Source organism: Lissotriton vulgaris, chromosome 8, assembly GCF_964263255.1.
Source record: "Lissotriton vulgaris chromosome 8, aLisVul1.2, whole genome shotgun sequence".
Lineage (NCBI taxonomy): Eukaryota > Metazoa > Chordata > Amphibia > Caudata > Salamandridae > Lissotriton > Lissotriton vulgaris.
The window spans coordinates 423,906,509-423,923,695 of NC_141696.1; the positions used below are offsets into that span (position 1 = coordinate 423,906,509).

The following is a 17,187-nucleotide window of genomic DNA, read 5'->3' on the forward strand; positions in this document are numbered from 1 at the left end:
GGAATAGTAAAATTTACTATTCTAACTCCAGTCTGTGTGGACTGTAGGGAAGATGTTGGATTTTAAATTCAACACCCCCCCCCCCCCCCCCGCCGCCCCCCTCCCTCCTACGCAAGTCGTTTACAGTAACGACTTACGGGGTAATCGTATGCGTTGTCACACGATGTTGTTGTTACAACCGCGTTGTAACTGCATATAGGGTTATGGATGTGGTGTGACGGCTGTTTACCTCCTACACAACATGTTTGACTGTGAAATGCCCACATAGTATGGGAAACAATGGCTGGTGACAGGTCTGACAACAGCCAAACTCTCTATTCTACGCCACTGGAGGAAACAGTCAGTGCCTAATGGAACTGACTGGCTCTTCGAACTGGATAGAATCACGTAATGCACATGCATTATATACAAGAGGAATCATCACATGGACGCCTACTCCCAGGTCTGGGAAGCATTTCTACAATCGTGGGACATGCAAACACTGCTGGGAGAAGCCAGCTCGACTGCTTCACATCCTCACATGGGAGATGGCTCGGGTGACCCTGGTCTTGCATAGAAGGGGCTCATGGTTCACGTTTCCTGACACAATGGAGCGAGACACTCACTGACTCCTACGTGGATGTCAATACATTGAATGACATACCTCACAGCTGATACCCTGTAAAATAGGTGACAGAAATGACCTGTCCTTGCCCAGTTTTGCTCCCCCACCACATTGTGCTATTGTAATCCTGCCAATGCTTGTAGCTCTTCGGTTTGTGTCTATGATGCCTTGTGATATACTTCTGCTAAAACGTGTACAATGTTTTACTATTCAGTTTACTATATACTGGGTGCTTGTTGTCTCTAAAATATCATTCCTATACCAGTAAAGAATAGTTGGGGAAAACACTCACATCTCTTGCAACAGGATAGACAGGTATTCCTCTGAGATACCCCTAGGTAGGGGATGAGGGAAGGGGTGGGGGGAGTAAAAGCAGAAATAAATAATAGGCATAACGATGCCCGACGATTTGAAGAATCCATCTGTTGGACAACTGGGGAGAAAGGGCTTGATCCTGCCTCCCACAAGGTGGTTGTGTTCCCCTAATGGCAGCTTGGAGGCAGAGAAATGAGACTGGGATGACTGGTGCCCTTGCTGGTCTGCACGTTGCCTGCCAGATCCATGTCCACAGCCTGAGAAGCAATAGGAAAATTGCAGCAGAGGCTGGGGAGACTGACCCTGCCTATACACCAGACCCCTAGAGTACCCTCAGAATTTCCTAAACTGCTGAGGAAAGTAAGTGGTAACCTGATGGGGTCACCTCGCTGTAGGACCAATACACAGAAGTGTCATGGGAGCCCTCCAAGGTCCCCCAACAGGTCCATCCCCCAACTATTCCTATGTGAGCCAACACCACTGGGCCTCGAGACACCCATCCAAGGTCTGGGAAAAGCTGGAGTCAAAGTCCTTTAGTTCATTCTTTCAGTGTCATCAGGCGGCTTCTCCTTCCAGTTGGGCATTATTTCACTGTTGTTGCTCTCAGATCCAGTGTCTTCTTATCTATCTCTCCCTTATGCATGGACTTTTAAGGGGGGGTGTAAAGTTATAGAAGCAAAGGACCCCTGACCAATCCTAGGATGCTACATCACTCCACCCATGTCCCTACCATCCTGCACAGCATCTGGGACATTCCAATATGGAGACTTACATTTGTCTGAAGAAAGAGCTTCTCATAGAGCCTAGTGCTCTGAACCAATTGCTAATCCCTTCTCATCACAACTTCAAAGGAAAGCCCCTCATGTGTTTGAATCCAGAGGTGTGGCACTCTTTCTTTGTTTTTTTAATGGGCCTTGGCTCTCCCAGCTCAAGTGCAATGTGACAAGCTTCTTCATTTTTGGGGGAGTTTTATATAGTGTAAACTTGATCGGAAGGGACTGGAGCTCTTTACATAGGCACCAGTTACATTACACAAGGACACATTTACTTTTGGTAGGCACAGGTAGATTAAGTGATTGGCACAGGTAGATTAAGTGATTTGCCCAGAATCACAGGATAATGAGCAGATGACGAGACTCGAACAGGGTTACCCAATTCCGAACTCAGCAGCTCTGGAATTTATTCCACATCTTTCCCCCTTATTAACGTATTAATAGATGCAGATTTCCTTTCCAAGGGAAAGAGTCAAACACTGTTAAAGGCTCTATTGTCTGTGGAGGCCTTTGAATCTCCTGATGGGCAGCAGATAAATTAACTTGGCCCAGCAGATGGACAAAGGCCTGAAATCTGATTATGAGCTGAGCCACGGAAATATGAAAACTCTTTACGTGTCATAAGGAGTGTAGATATCATGTGAGGGGCTGTTGATCTTCACTTGAGGTGCATGTTTACACCTAGATGGAGACCTCACCGAACCCTACTGGGCTAAGTAGCACAAAAACTGCACTGCAGTGAAGGTTTCTCCAATAGCGTGTAATATAGTTTAAGTAACACAGATCTTCAGCAAAGCACTACAGACCTACACTATGAATGCCCATTCACATTATAATGAATACCCAAGGCCAGTACCATTCCTTGCAGGGTCCATTCCGTGACAGGCTGCTTGTGCGTAGACACCAGGCTACCCAAGATGGTAGTCTCACATGCACAGCCTGCGCACGTGACTAAGCGTATGCGTTCATGTGCAACCAACCCACAACTTCTTAGGCAAGCTGTGCAACATCAGCCTCATCTTACAAGACAGAAAATGGCAGTTTGCTATCTGAATCTATTTACCATGAATTTACTGCGAGTGAGATTCAGGTAGTGAGGCTCACACATTGCAAAGATTTTAGAAGACTGGCATATTTGAGAAACTCAACAATACAAGTACAGATGTGGACAAAACAAGTGAAATTGAAACAGCCCTCAAGGTGTCCTCTTTTGTGCTGATTTCACAAAAGATTTAGGATAGTCTGCATTTGTTTGAGGAAAATATGAAGTGAAAATTATTGACCAGTTTCAAACACAACTAGGGAAACTTGAACTGCCGGGAACATGAAGATTTTGAAAGAGCCCAATTTATGGATCTTGGTTGCTAGTACATTGAGAAAATATTTTTTAAAGGGTAAAAGTGTCATAAAACAAAACATATTGTGCTGTAGAGGACAGTGGGTTTGTCAGACTGGTAACAATGCTGGGAAAGATCCGTTAAAGCCAATGGATACCCATACTCATTAATGCTTAATGAACTGAACAGTTTTTAAAAACAATTGCTGATTCAGAAGAAAATTACATACGTGACACCCGGATGAATGCTGGGAACCAATTCCATTTCTGACAATAATCCGGTCCAGTGGGACTGCTGGGGAAAATCCACAATAACATCTTTTCCATTTGCACTGAAAGCTATGACACAAAAGGAAATATCATTCAACCAATGTACATCATAAAAACATATATTCTATTCAAAACATCTCTGGAAATGAGTTTGCTCCACTCCCTTGAAAAATGTATGATAGTCAAATGTAACAATTAAATTCATAGGGCGGACAGATCATATTCATTTAAAATACTAAAGACTATGATTTACAGGTAAGAACCTTAAAATTTTATACTAATAGAAAATACAACATTTATGATATATCTAAAAACATTTCCTTAGAACACTGGAATAGCTCTTATTTTTCCAGTCAGCTGCTAGAAGTTATAGAACTTGATCATAACGTATGTAGGTTTATTAGAATCTATTCTACCTCTGGGATTTAGTCTGTGTAGTCAGACCATTTTACACAGTAGTCAAGAGGTAAAGCAATAGTCACTAGATGCCATTTGAAAATATATATAAAACACAAAGGGCCAGCTGGAGCTTAAAACCACTGCAATGCCTTTTAAACTCCTGTCTGACTCTCCACTCTTCTGGCTGTCATCACTTTCTACCGGAGCTGTGTGTCATATCAGCCTCCAAGGCCAGTGAGAATTGTGTTCCTTTGGTTGCAAGGCATATGATGAGGTTGACTCAGGAAGTGACCTCAAGCTGAAAGGAATGCATTACTTACCTGTAACTGCAGTTATCCAGTATTGGTATCTTTCATAGATTCACATGCCTGAATCATTCCCCATTGTCAGGAGGGGAGTCCCCGTTACATAAATAAAGTAATGTCCCATTAGACATATATAGTAATAGGCCAAGGGCCTCACATTAGTAATATCTCCAACTCCTTTTGTAAAAAGGACCAAACTCTAGAGAAGAGCCAATCAGGTATCACCACCCTCTGGAACCTTCCTGGAAGGAGCTCTAGTCCCTCAGATTTTCGTAAGCACAGTCCTAACAAGGTGTATCACTGAGAGAACTAGGAAAGCCCTTCCAGGGGAGGAGGGTGGGTTGCATGTGAATCTATGAAAGATAGCAATACTGGATAACCGCAGTTACAGGTAAGTAACCCATTCCTTATCCAGTGTTAGGGTATCTTTCATAGCTTCACATGCCTGAATCCGAGTAGTAAGCAATGATGAGCACATTTCAGATGGTACAGCATATACAAATTCACCAGATAATAACATATCAATGTAAAACATAGAAAGTACCAAACTGCAATCAAAGAAACCATTAAAGAACACAATAGAGAAATGTGTGTATAAAAGAAAGGATGGTGGGATGAAAAAAGGGCTTACCTCTATCGAAATAGATAACGCAACACTGCCTGTCCCACTGCAGCATCCTTCATGAGTTCCGTATCCAAGCAGTAATGCTTGGTAAATGTATGCAGCGTCTTCCATGTTGCCGCTCTGCAAATGTCTGTGATAGGCACACCTGCAAAGAGTGCCATGGAGGAAGACATTGCCCTAGTAGAATGGGCTTGAACCGTGGAACGCAAGGCGCCGCCGTTTGAGGATTTGGAAAAAAGGTCCGTAAGACTATAGGTTCATTGAGGTGAAAGTCTAACGGGACTTTGGGCACAAACTTAGGATTAGTCTGCAGTATAACCCGGTCATGTTTGAACTGAAGAAAAAGGTCTTGAACTGAGAATGCATGGAGCTCACTTACTCGCCTTGCAGAGGTAAGGGCTAGAAGGAGTGCCGTCTTCCAAGAAAGATATTTAAGATCAGCTCTGTGTATCGGCTCAAAAGGGTGTTTCATAAGCTGAGCAAGAACTGTGTTGAGCTGCCAAGTGGGAGGCAGAGACTTTACGGGAGGAAAAGTCCTGAATAGGCCTTTGAGAAATTGCTAACCTACTAGACCAAAGAGAAGGGCCTGCAGAAGATCTTCTGAAACTGGATATTGCTGCCAGATGAACTTTAATAGAGGCGTGAGAAAGACCTGAAGTCGCCAGATGGAGAAGGTAAGGCAGTATTTGATCTGGGGAAGACTAAAGAGGGTGTATTTTTGCTGACTTACACCACATGCAGAACCTCTTCCATTTTAAGGAATAGGTCTTGTCAGTACTGTCGGCTCGAGCCCGAGCCAGAACCGCCCTGCAGTCTGGAGGAATGTCTAGGCCATGAAACTCTCGGAACTCAGGAGCCAAGCCGATAACTTGAGAGATGCTGGATCCGGATGCAGTACTTGTTCCTGGTTCATTGTGAGGAGAGAGGAAAACGGTTTCAAAGAGATCGGCGGTTCTAGAGAGAGAAGATGGAGCTCCGTGAACCAATGCTGACGTGGCCACGCTGGAGCTATTAGGATTAGCAGACAGGGTTCTGTCTTCCATTTTCCTGAGGACCCTGGGAATCAGGGGAATCGGTGGAAAAGCGTATGCAAAGACGTTGAACCATGCGATGGAAAATGCATACCCTAGAGATCCCCGTTGGGGATGCCAGCTTGCGAAGTTTTGGCATTTGGCGTTCTGCTTGGTAGAAAATAGGTCAAGGAGAGGAGTGCCCCATTGGGAGAATATGCGGTAGAGATTCCGCTGGTTCAACTCCCATTTGTGGCATGTTGTTTGTTGCCTGCTTAGAGAATCGGCCAGTATGTTGTCTGTTCCTGGAACATATTCCGCTTGAAGGGAAATGTTGTGATGAAGTAACCAGTTCCAGATTTTTTGAGATTCGTGAGATAGTGTTAGTGAACGAGTCCCTCACTGCTTGTTCAGGTAGTGCATTGTTGTAGTATTGTCCGTCCGGATTAGCACTAGAGAACCTTTGATCCTGGGAAGGAACGCCAGGAGAGCCAGATAAACCTCCTCGCGCTACAAGCGGTCTATGTGAAGCTTTTGTTCGGCAGGAGACCACTTCCCGCTGATTCGGAGTTCTTGGAGGAAAGCTCCCCAATCCTCCAGCGACGCATCTGTTGTGATGACCTGTGGAGAAGCTTGGAGCAAGAAAGGCAGGCCTTGAGAAAGATTCCATGGACGAGTCCACCACTGCAGAGCAGTGACCATCTGAGGGTTCATTTGAATGACATCGTCGAAGGATCCTTCGGATTGAATCCATTGAGCCGACAGTGCTTCTTGGAGAGGGCCCATGTGAAGGCGACAGTAAGGAACAAGCAGAATACAGGATGACATCAGTCCGAGAAGGGATTTAAAGAGGAGTACTGAGAGAGACTTCTTGGATTTTATTTGATTTGCCAAATGAAGAAGTTTGTTCTGTCGCTCTTGTGATGGGAAAGCCTTCTTCTGGGTTGTGTCAAGAGTAGCACCCAGAAAGGTTATCCGCTGAGAAGGCTGGAGGACGGACTTGTACTGATTTAGAGTGAGTCCTAGGCGACTGAAAAGCTGTAGACAGACGTCGGAAGACCTGCTCGCGCCGTCTAGAGAAGGTGCCTTGACGAGCCAGTGATTGAGATAGGGAAAGACCTGCATAAAAATGCATGGAGCCGACTTGAGTCCGAAGGGCATGACTCGGAATTGGTAATGTCTGCCTGCCACAGCGAATCTCAGGAACTTCTTGCGATTTCTGTGGATAGAGATATGGAAATAGACATCTTGAAGATCCAAAGACACCATGTAGTAATTTGCATTGAGAAGTTGCAGCACTTCTTGGATGGTAACCAATGCGAAACAACTTTCTTTAAAAATTTGTTGAGACTTCTCAAGTCCAGGATTTGTCTCCATTTCTTCTCCTTTTAGCGCACCAGGAAAAAACGGGAGTACAACCCCTTTCCTCGTTGACGAAGAGGAAACCTTTCTATAGCTCCCTTCTGGAGCATGAGTGAAAGTTCCAGGAGTAAAAGGCGTAGATTTTTGTGAAGCATAGGTTGAGGAGTGAATTCCAGCAAATGTCCAAAGTGTGCCAGTTGAAGGACCCAACTGTCTGTTGGTATTTGTTTCCAATTGTGTAAGAAATGGGAAATTCTTCCTCCAACTTTGGAGGGTGGAGAGGAAATGGAGACCAGCGGTAGAGAAAAGTCATTGCCGCCGAGCAGAGTTCTTCTGTCGTCCTCCTTTTCCTCGAAAGGAGGTCTTAGTGTAAGAGGATTGCTGTTGTTTACATTGTTGGTACTAAGGCCGATATTGTTGGTTGGAGGAGGAATAGGAAGACCAATAGTGTTGGTAGTCTCCTCTGGTGAAAGATCGACCTCTACCCCTTGAGCCACGAAAAGGGGAATTTGTAAATTGAAGGGTACCCAAAGCCCTAGCCGTGTTGGTATCCTTTTTTATGCCCTGAAGAGCCTCATCAATATGCGTGCCAAAGAGAAGCTGACCATCAAAGGGCATGTCCAGAATTTTTGTCTGGACTTCCAGCCGGACTGAAATTGCCTTCAGCCAACCTTGGCGTTGTAGTACAGCAGCCCCAGCTAGTTGGCGGAAACCAGTAGAGGTGATATCCATCGCACAATCGATGATCTCGGAAGCCGAACGTTCACCCCTCCAGCAAGATCTTCTTAGCTTCTTCCCTCAAGTCGTCCGGCAAGGTTCCCAAGTATGGAGCAATGTCCACACACATCTGCCTGTTATAGCGCCCTAATAACACTAAGGAATTAGACCCATGTTGATGCAGACATGGAAGAAAAACGTTTTCCAATATTGTCAAGACGTCTGCCTTCCTTGTCAGCAGGAGTGGACAGAGGGGCAGAAGGGTTTTTAGATTTCCTCTGGGCAGCCTGAGTGATGACGGAATCAGGCTTGGGATGTCCAGTAAGGCAGGCTGGAGCAGTGTCTGGAGCAGTGTCCGGAGCTCTGTATTTTTTGTCGACCCAAGGTAACAACTGAAGATGGATTGTGCATTATTTTTTCACCCTGATCCCAGATGTAGTCGATAATAGGTACAGATCTTACAAACTTTTTGAAAGGTTCCTTAAAGTCATACAGGAAACAATCCTGTTGGTGAGAAGGCATAGGGATCTGGAAACGCTGTGCGGCCCTTTCCAAGACATTATGAAAACCCCTGATAGCCTCAGGAGGCAAATCAGTTTGAGTAGGCACCGGAGACGCTGGACAAGAGATAACAATCATCCCACTCATCATGAGTCGATTGAGAATCATGGAGTTCTCCCTCCTCTTGTTGCTCATCATCCTCATCATCTGTGGAAGGTGGAGGTGGTAGCGTGACAGGCACAGACTGTAGAGGTGGAGGCTGTAGCCTTGGCGGCGGAGAGACAACCGGAGCAGGAGACGTAGCAGAAGTAAGACATCTCTGCTTGTAGTCAGTAATCAGAAATTGGAGGTCAGAAACTAAAGACGCAGGTAGACAAACCATGGGAGGTTGGGGAGGATGGCTGTCGTCAGGATAATATGGCTGGTCTTCTGGTGCTTGTTAGTCATAGTCATAGTCCGAACTCTCTTAGTATTTGACATGGAGTTCCGAAGGACTTGTTGCAGTTCCGAACATACTGCCATCATCTGAATCTTCCTCCTCTTCCAAAAGGTGAGTCGGAGGTAATTGCTGGACCCTGCTAGGAGAAGTCAGAGCAGGTGTCAACATGCGTTTTCTTATTTTGAGATGGACATACGCACTCTCTACTTTGGACTCTGGTGTCGTCGACGAGCGATCATAGCTTTGACGCTGGCTTGGACGTCGACGATGATGTCTTAATTTTAATCAACGCTGATACAGGTTTAGCAGCGTCGACGAAGTCGTTCTCGACGTGGATGATGCAGAAGATGCCAAAGAGGTGGAGACAGTCGTCGTCGACGAAGTTACTCCCACAGATGTAGACGGGGATTTTCTCACCGTTGACGCCACCGTCGACGAGGTGGAACTAGGCTTTTTAAAGGTGTGTAGAACCTCCTGTGGAGAAACCTTTGTTGGTAAAGCCTTAAGGAGAGCCTCTGAAGACTTTTTGTGCGTCTTCTTTGGAGGAGACTGTGACGAAGGTCCTGGAGAAGCAACCCTGGGACTTTTTTGAGAGGATCTTGAAGATTTTAAGGAGTCTTCACTCTCCTCAGAAGACAAGGCTTGGTCTTGATCTTTAAGTCTCTGCAGCCAAATTAGAAGGTGTCCCTCCCGGTCTTTATGGGTCTTTGAAGAAAAGGTACAACATACCTTACAGTCCTTTGAGGAATGGTCCGGGTAAAGACAATAGAGGCAGTCTTTGTGTTGGTCATCAACATAAAGCCGCTTTTTACTCTTTATCACAGGAAGCACAGGGCCTAAAAAGGCCTTTCTTAGGAGTATCTGCCATGAAGATATTGAGAACTTCACACAGAACACGAAATCCTTAAGAAAAAAATCATTGGAAATCCAGAAACATGGAAAACTGAGCAGAGCTCAGGGGAGACTCCCTTAGCACGACGTGCGGTAGAAAATCTGAGGGACTAGAGCTCCTTCCAGGAAGGTTCCAGAGGGTGGTGATAGCTGATTGGCTCTTCTCTAGAGTTTGGTCCTTTTTACAAAAGGACATGGAGATGTTACTAATGTGAGGCCCTTGGCCTATTACTATATATGTCTAATGGGTCATTACTTTATTTATGTACCGGAGACTCCCATCCCGACGACGGGGAATGATTCAGGCATGTGAATCTATGAAGGATACCCTAATACTGGATAACTACAGAGTGACCTCAAGCTGAAACTACAGAGGGACCTCAAGCTGAAACTACAATGGCGGAACCAAAAACCTGGTGAGCCGCTGATGAATAACTGAAGCAGCAAGAGTCTCAAGGAGGAGCAACCGTACTAATGCTGAGCCAGAGGAGACAGCAGTAAAACACTCCGATACAGGTCGTGGCTATTTCTAATACTGTAACCACTGCAGGTCGCTCAAGGTGTTTTCTATCAACAGGGGACGTCTCACACACAGAACCCTGGAAAGGCGTCCCTTCTGTTATTAACAAGTATCTACTAAACACTATTGTGAAGATTCGAGAATGACTGTCTTGCCTACCCACCAATTTCTTGGAGAAATGCCCGCCACCCTGAAAAGTGGACATTTTCCAGTCATGAGGAGCAGGATCTCACCTGGGAAAAGGTAACTTTCAGGGTCTACACCTACAGATGAGGAAGTAACAAAAAGGTAAAGAAATGCTAGTCCTACCAATGAGCAATTTGATGATCCAAGAGCAAGAACACAAATAGCTTTGGTGGAGAAATTGGCATAGAGCAAGCATAAGGACTTAACCGAGCAAGGGATGGGAGTAGAACAGAAGATGGTCTTCACTATCCGCAAGGTCTGTGCGTGGAAAAGCCAGTTTGCAGAGACCAAATATGAGCTGGAGGCACTGTCTTAACTTTTTTTTTTCTTCACTGTCTTCACTTTAACATAGTGCGCGCACATCAATGGTCAAACCAAATTTGAAGACTGACCTCATAGAAGACCGGATGAAGAGGAATGAACCTTCAGGGAATTCCACTGACTATTTCCATAGAGTGGAGGTCCAAATAGCTCTGGTAGAGTTGCCCGGACTGGCACTCAACTAGGGGCAAAGGTTTTATATAGAAAGTATGGACTCTTTTGTAAGGGCACTAAACAGGCCAAGAGGCAGCAATGTGAGGTTGGTGCAGGTGAACTGGAGCAACCAAATTCAAAAGGCCACAAGCAACAGAAATCTATAATGCTAGATGAGAACCAACTCCTGTTACTCCTGATTTAAGCTCAAGCCTGTATGCATGAAAATGATGTAATGGATATAAAAAAGAGATTATAACTAAAATGTCAGTGACTTTAGCACAGTGAGGCTTTGCATGGAGCTTCAAGGGAAACATCATGCCTTTTCTCAGCATACATCTCCAACAGCTTTCATGGGCAATCTGAAATCTATTTGATCCTATGATGGCAGTGAATGATATTTAACTGGGGTAGAAGTGGGATCAGAGGGATCTTGTGAGGTGTGATAAAGGGGAGGACATTTGAGTTGGCTTTTTATAGATGATAATAAATTGTGACTTTTTCTATGCTGTCTGTCCGCTGACCTTTTCCTTCACCTATGGGGGCTGAGCTTAGCTAACAGCACGTTATTTGTAGGTCCTGTTTATATTAGCAATATGGATTTCTTTTACTTTATGAATTAAGAGGACTTGATATGATGACTTAAGTTGCTGTTTTTTTATTTACATCACTGTGTTTCCTCTTCTTGATGGTTAATGAGAGATGATTTAACATTGTAATGATGCAATACATGAACAGGAAATGTAATCAAGTGAAAAAATGACCACAAATCAATCAATATACCTCTATTTTGCCTCCGAGTCTCCACAATGCTGTTCAGTTTTTGGCATTTCAGTTTCAAGATACTCAAGCTGCCTAGCTAATGGGACAATGACATTAAATGAGTTACATCTTTGGTGGGTGCCACTTGCTATCAATACAGTGGACGAGGAAGGTAGAGCTGGCAAACTGTGGCAACTTGCTGTTATTCTGCGTTTGCTAAACTGACCATTTTTGTGATCAAGCATTTTGTGAGGAGATACTGATGCATGGCTCCCACGAGAAGAGCAGGATGTTGAATATTTATCCGTGTGAGATTTTGAAACTTTTGCCAAACCACCTAAAAGGTTTACATGCCAGGTTTCTCACTGTACAAATTACTAGCTTCAATAGGCAAATCATCAAGCCTCTCAGCTATCATCCATACCTCTGATCTTGAAGGGGAGGAAAGACTACCAGCCTATCATCAATACCTCTCCTAACCTATTCAACTGACATTCCAGAATCTATGCTGGGCAAGGTGTTACACAGCCAACAAACCAGCTATGCCTATAAACCTTTCTGCTGCATTCATGGTGATTGACAGAATCTTTCAACTGAGATTTGCATTTTTATTGTGGTTACCTTGGCATATAGATTACCTTTCACAACACCAACACTCCTGTGAGTAACAGATCCCCATTTATATTTCGGCGTGGTAACTGAGGCTTTCACTCGCACCTTGTCCCCGATCTTAATGTGAGAGGGAGAACTCTGTGGTGGAAAACCTGGGAAAAGAATATATCCTTGTGTTATTCCGGTTTGCTTAATCAAGAATTATAATGGAAAAGGATCACAGACCATTCTTCTCACCTATCAGTTCGACATGGATATACCTGACCCAGTAAGTGCCGTTTTTCTGCTGCCAGTCACACTGCACATTAAGATCATGAAGTCCATCACGGTCAAGTTTAATAACCTTGCCAACATCTCCCTCACAAACCTCTTCATAGGTTCTGCAGCACCTCACCATCATGCCCACCTGAAAAGAAAACCAGCATGCCACATGGCATCGGTTAGTGTAAAAAATTACTATAAAACTCATCACCATTAAGCTACCTTCATTGTCTCCAATGTACTGACCTGAATGTTTTCTCTTACATACACAGCATAATCATCGTTACTCGAGAAATCTCCCCGTTTCTTGTAGGTCTGGCTTTCAGTGACAACGGCTCCATTTGACTGAAAACAAAAATAAAATCTAACAAATGCTATGGATTTAAAAATATTTTAAGACATTACGAGAACTGAAATAATTAGAAATATAAAAAGAATATATACACATCCAGTCAGTTCAGCAAATAAATGCCTGTAAAAAAGCGGTTTGGATACATGTTCCTGTACTATAAACTTCTTTTTATGATTATCAATTGTACCAGAAATGAATGACTCATCTAAAATGTCAAAATGATACCAAAAACATAAAAAATCATTTAATAAAGCCTAATTTTCCTCACTATGGGAATAACTCCTGACTTTACTTCAGGGGAGTTAAGATGTGCAAATCTTCTGCTCATCACGATACAAAAAAAATAGTTAGAATAAACGAGACTTATTTACATTTAAAAAAATGTTTTTAGGCCATTTTCGAATGCCCAAAAGAGGTAACGTTAAACTTTATTCACAAGGCCAGATCTTCAAGCAGAGTTTCATTTTCTGAGAGTGAACATGCTCAGCAGAGCAGAACCCTTGGTGTCCTGAATCAACAACTTTTTACCTTGCTTCATAGGTATCTGTACCTAACCCAAGGATTCCTGTAAAAGTATACAGAAGCACACATTAAAAAGGACAATTTATCGAATGACCACCACAGGTCCATAACAGATGGGGCAAAAAGTGTCCACAAGGTGATATCTAGACCTTTAACTAAAGGATAACCAAGAGACCTGTTGTTGGTTCTGCAGGATTATTCTAAAAAGAATAGGAAACTTTTATTTTCAATCTGTGGTCACTTTAAATATTACTGAATGGTAAGAATCAGAAGTCAAAAGAAAGTCCTGATAATAAGAAACTGGAAAGGAGTTATAAAGATTACAGTTTAATCATCATGAGGGTAACAGACTCTTCATAATCAAAGTAATTGCTACTTGAGTATGTAACTTTGCAGGAAATCATGTTTATCACCAAATAAATATTCAGGTGACAGACTTTAGTACTACAACAATTTTGTAAAATCATATGTAGATATGATGTGGCCATTTAATATCTGCTATTTAGAGTATTTAAATACCAAACTTACCATCACACCAGCCTATTCAGTTGTTTCAATATTGCTGAAACAGCAAGTGATGGTGTTGCATTTGTTGATAAGAGAGAAATCTAATCTCTTGACAAAGATTATGAAGTTGCATTTTTTCTGGACTTGACAGATGGACAAAATAGAGGACAATTAATTCAGTTCGAGTTCTCAGGGGACAATAAAAGGGCCTCTGCAAAAACAGACCGCACTGCCATCAGAAACATTTTGCCTGCTTAATTTGAGTATGGTTCCCAAGTTAGACAAATGAGTTATCCCTCTGTGTGTCAATTTAATCACTATGAAGACTAAAGCTTTGCCAATGTGAGATTATGGGATGGATTAGTCAGAGCTCTGTACGTGAATTAGTCATTTCGATGGAGACAATGAAATGAATAGTACCTTTATCAACACAAAACCCAAAGATGCACAAGGAGTAAAGATGCACAAGGATAGGAGATAGGAGATAGAAACCCTTCAGTTAATTCAAAACAAGTGTGCATATGCAGAAATAAAAAAGACAAATAAAAACATTGTTCAAAAGCTTAGAATCTTCATTTTACAGTCCACCTTTGGGAAAAACATTCATCACTAAGCCAAATATTCAAGCAGAAGAGTGAAAGCATAGCCTGCCATTAGAAGCTGTGAGCCAAAAGGAAAATGCTACTTACCAGTATGCATCTGTTCTTGGCAAGTAGAGCTGCAGAGTTACACACTGTGCATAGATGGCCACCTAGTGTTGGGCCCGGATGTTTGCAGTTTGTTTTGTTGTAGAAAATTTGTTGGAAGTCACGGGATAGGTGACTCCTCCTTTGGATGATACTGCGCATGGGCATCGGCTCCATTCCCAGATTGTTTTTCGCCATTAGGGAAGGATGGAGCTGTACAAGAAGTAGTGATGTCCATGTAATTAGTATCTAATTAAGATAATACTGAAACAGATACAGGTAGCCTGGGAGGCGGGTGGGTGTGTGTAGCTCTGAAGCTCTACATGCCAAGAACAGATGCATACTGGTAAGTAGCATTTTCCGTGCAAGGCATATGAGCTGCAGATTACACACTGTGCATAGATTGTATAGCAGTACCCACACCTAGCGGCGACCACCAGTATCCGTTGCAGTATTTTGAAACAGAGTTTGTAGTACAGCCTGGCCAACAGTGGCTTGTTGTTTAGTTTGCACATCTACACAATAGTGTTTTGTGAATGTGTGCAGTGTAGACCATGTAGCTGCTTTGCATATATCATCTAGGGGAATGTTCCCTAAGAATGCAATCGAAACCCCTATTTTCCTTGTAGAATGGGCTTTTAGAGGAATTGTTAACATACGTTTAGCTTTCTGGTAACATATTTGTATGCATTTAACAATCCACCTAGCTATCCCCGATTTTGATATGGGGTTGCCTTTATGTGGTGGTGAAAAAGAAACAAAAAGTTATTTAGTCTTACGAAAAGTTTGTGTCCTTTCGATGTAGTACAGTAATGCTCTTTTGACGTCAAAGGTGTGTAGAGCTCTTTCTGCGACTGTTTGTGGCTGCGCGAAAAAAACGGGCAGTTCAACAGATTGATTTAGATGAAATGGTGAAATGACTTTTGGAAGGAATTTAGGATTAGTGCGTAGAACCACTTTGTTATGATGCATTTGCAAAAAGGGTTCTTGAATGGTAAATGCTTGTAGATCACTGACCCTTCTGAGAGAAGTAATAGCTACTAAGAAAGCTACTTTCCAAGTTAGGAATTGTAATTTGCATTTATGTAACGGTTCAAAGGGAGGACCCATTACCGTGTAAGAATAATGTTTAAGTTCAACACTGGTGAAGGTGGTGTTCTGGGAGGGATTATTCTTTTGAGTCCTTCCATGAAAGCTTTTATAGCAGGTACTCTAAACAGAGATAGATGTTGTCTATTTTGTAAATATGCTGCAATGGCAGCAAGGTGTAGTCTGATAGACGTGTAAGCTAAATTACACTTTTGAAGGTGTAATAGGTATCCTATGATGTGCTCAATAGACACATCTAAAGGATTTGACAGTATATTACAAACCGCTTCCACTTAGCAGCATAACATGCTCTCGTAGTGGGACGTCTGGCTTCTTTAATGACGGTCATGCATTCTGGAGGAAGGTTGAGGTAACCGAACTCTATGACTTCAGGAGCCAGATCGCTAGGTTGAGCTGAACTGGGTCCGGGTGTCTGATCTCTCCATGGTTCTGTGTCAAGAGACGTGGAGATAGTCTTAGTTTTTGGTGTGGTAACACAGATAGTTGCAGCAGTGTGGTGTACCACAGATGTCTGGCCTAAGTTGGAGCTACTACAATGAGTGTTAGGGAATGTTGCTGTAGCTTGCGTATCACTAACGGAAGTAGTGGGAGAGGAGGAAAAGCGTACGCAAATTTTCCGGACCAGTTCATCCATATCGCATTGCCTTTGGACAGCGGGTGTGGATATCTGGCGGCGAAGTTTGGGCATTTTGCGTTTTCGTGGGTTGCGAAGAGGTCTATCTGAGGTTGTCCCCACATTTGAAAGAACAGTTGAAGAACTTGTGGATGAAGTTCCCACTCGTGGATCTAATGTGTCTGTCGACTTAGCAAATCTGCCATGGTGTTTTGTACTCCTGGAACGTGTTGGGCTAAGAGGAAGATTTTTTTATGGTATAGCCCATCTCCATATCTGCTGTGCTAACTGAGAGAGCTGCAGAGAGTGTGTTCCCCCTTCTTTGTTTATGTAGTACATGGCTGTCATATTGTCTGTGCGGACTAAGACAGCATTGCCTGATACTTGTTTTTGGAATGCTTTTAGGGCTAGGAAAACAGCTAGCAACTCCAAGTGGTTGATGTGGAGTAACTTTTGTTGCGGTGTCCACCTACCTTGCATGGTGCGATGCAGTAGGTGAGCTCCCCAGCCGGAGAGCGATGCGTCTGGTGTCAGGATTATCTGAGGAACTGGCTCTAGGAACGGTCGGCCCTTTGAAAGGTTTTTGGTGCTCCACCATTGCAGAGAGCGACAAGTCTGACTGTCTACCAACACTAGGTCTGTTAATTGACCACGAGCCTGGTTCCATTGGCGTGCTAGGCACTCTTGAAGTGGACGCATTTGCAGTCTTGCCTGAGGTACTATAAATATGCAAGATGCCATCATTCCTATGAGCTATATGAACACTCGAGCTGGAAGCGAGTGTTGCAGTTTGAATTTTGTTAGGAGAGTTTGTACACTTGTTATCCTGTTTGGAAAGGGATATGCTAGTGTTAGCTGGGTGTTTATTGTAGCGCCAAGATATTGTTGTGTGTGAAGGTTGCAGATGTGACTTGGTGTGATTTACTGTGAATCCCAAGTCGTGAAGCAGTTGAATAGTAGCGTGAGTGTGTTGTACACACTGGCTATATGAGCTGGCTTTTATGAGCCAATCGTCTAGGTATGGGAAGGCGTGAA

At 43.4% G+C, this 17,187-nt stretch overlaps 1 protein-coding gene across 5 annotated transcripts in view; it reads right to left on the bottom strand.

Annotated features, from left to right (window-relative positions):
• The window catches only part of HERC2 (HECT and RLD domain containing E3 ubiquitin protein ligase 2), a 1,676,463-nt gene that overhangs the window by 913,234 nt on the left and 746,042 nt on the right, over nt 1-17,187 (bottom strand). For all 5 annotated transcript variants that reach the window (XM_086934186.1, XM_086934185.1, XM_086934187.1 and 2 more), the window contains exons 48-51: nt 12,609-12,707; nt 12,339-12,507; nt 12,128-12,253; nt 3,259-3,367 (exon numbers count right to left, since the gene is read on the bottom strand). In XM_086934186.1, coding sequence (XP_086790312.1) covers nt 3,259-3,367; nt 12,128-12,253; nt 12,339-12,507; nt 12,609-12,707 — 503 coding nt within the window. The remainder of the gene's footprint in view (nt 1-3,258; nt 3,368-12,127; nt 12,254-12,338; nt 12,508-12,608; nt 12,708-17,187) is intronic.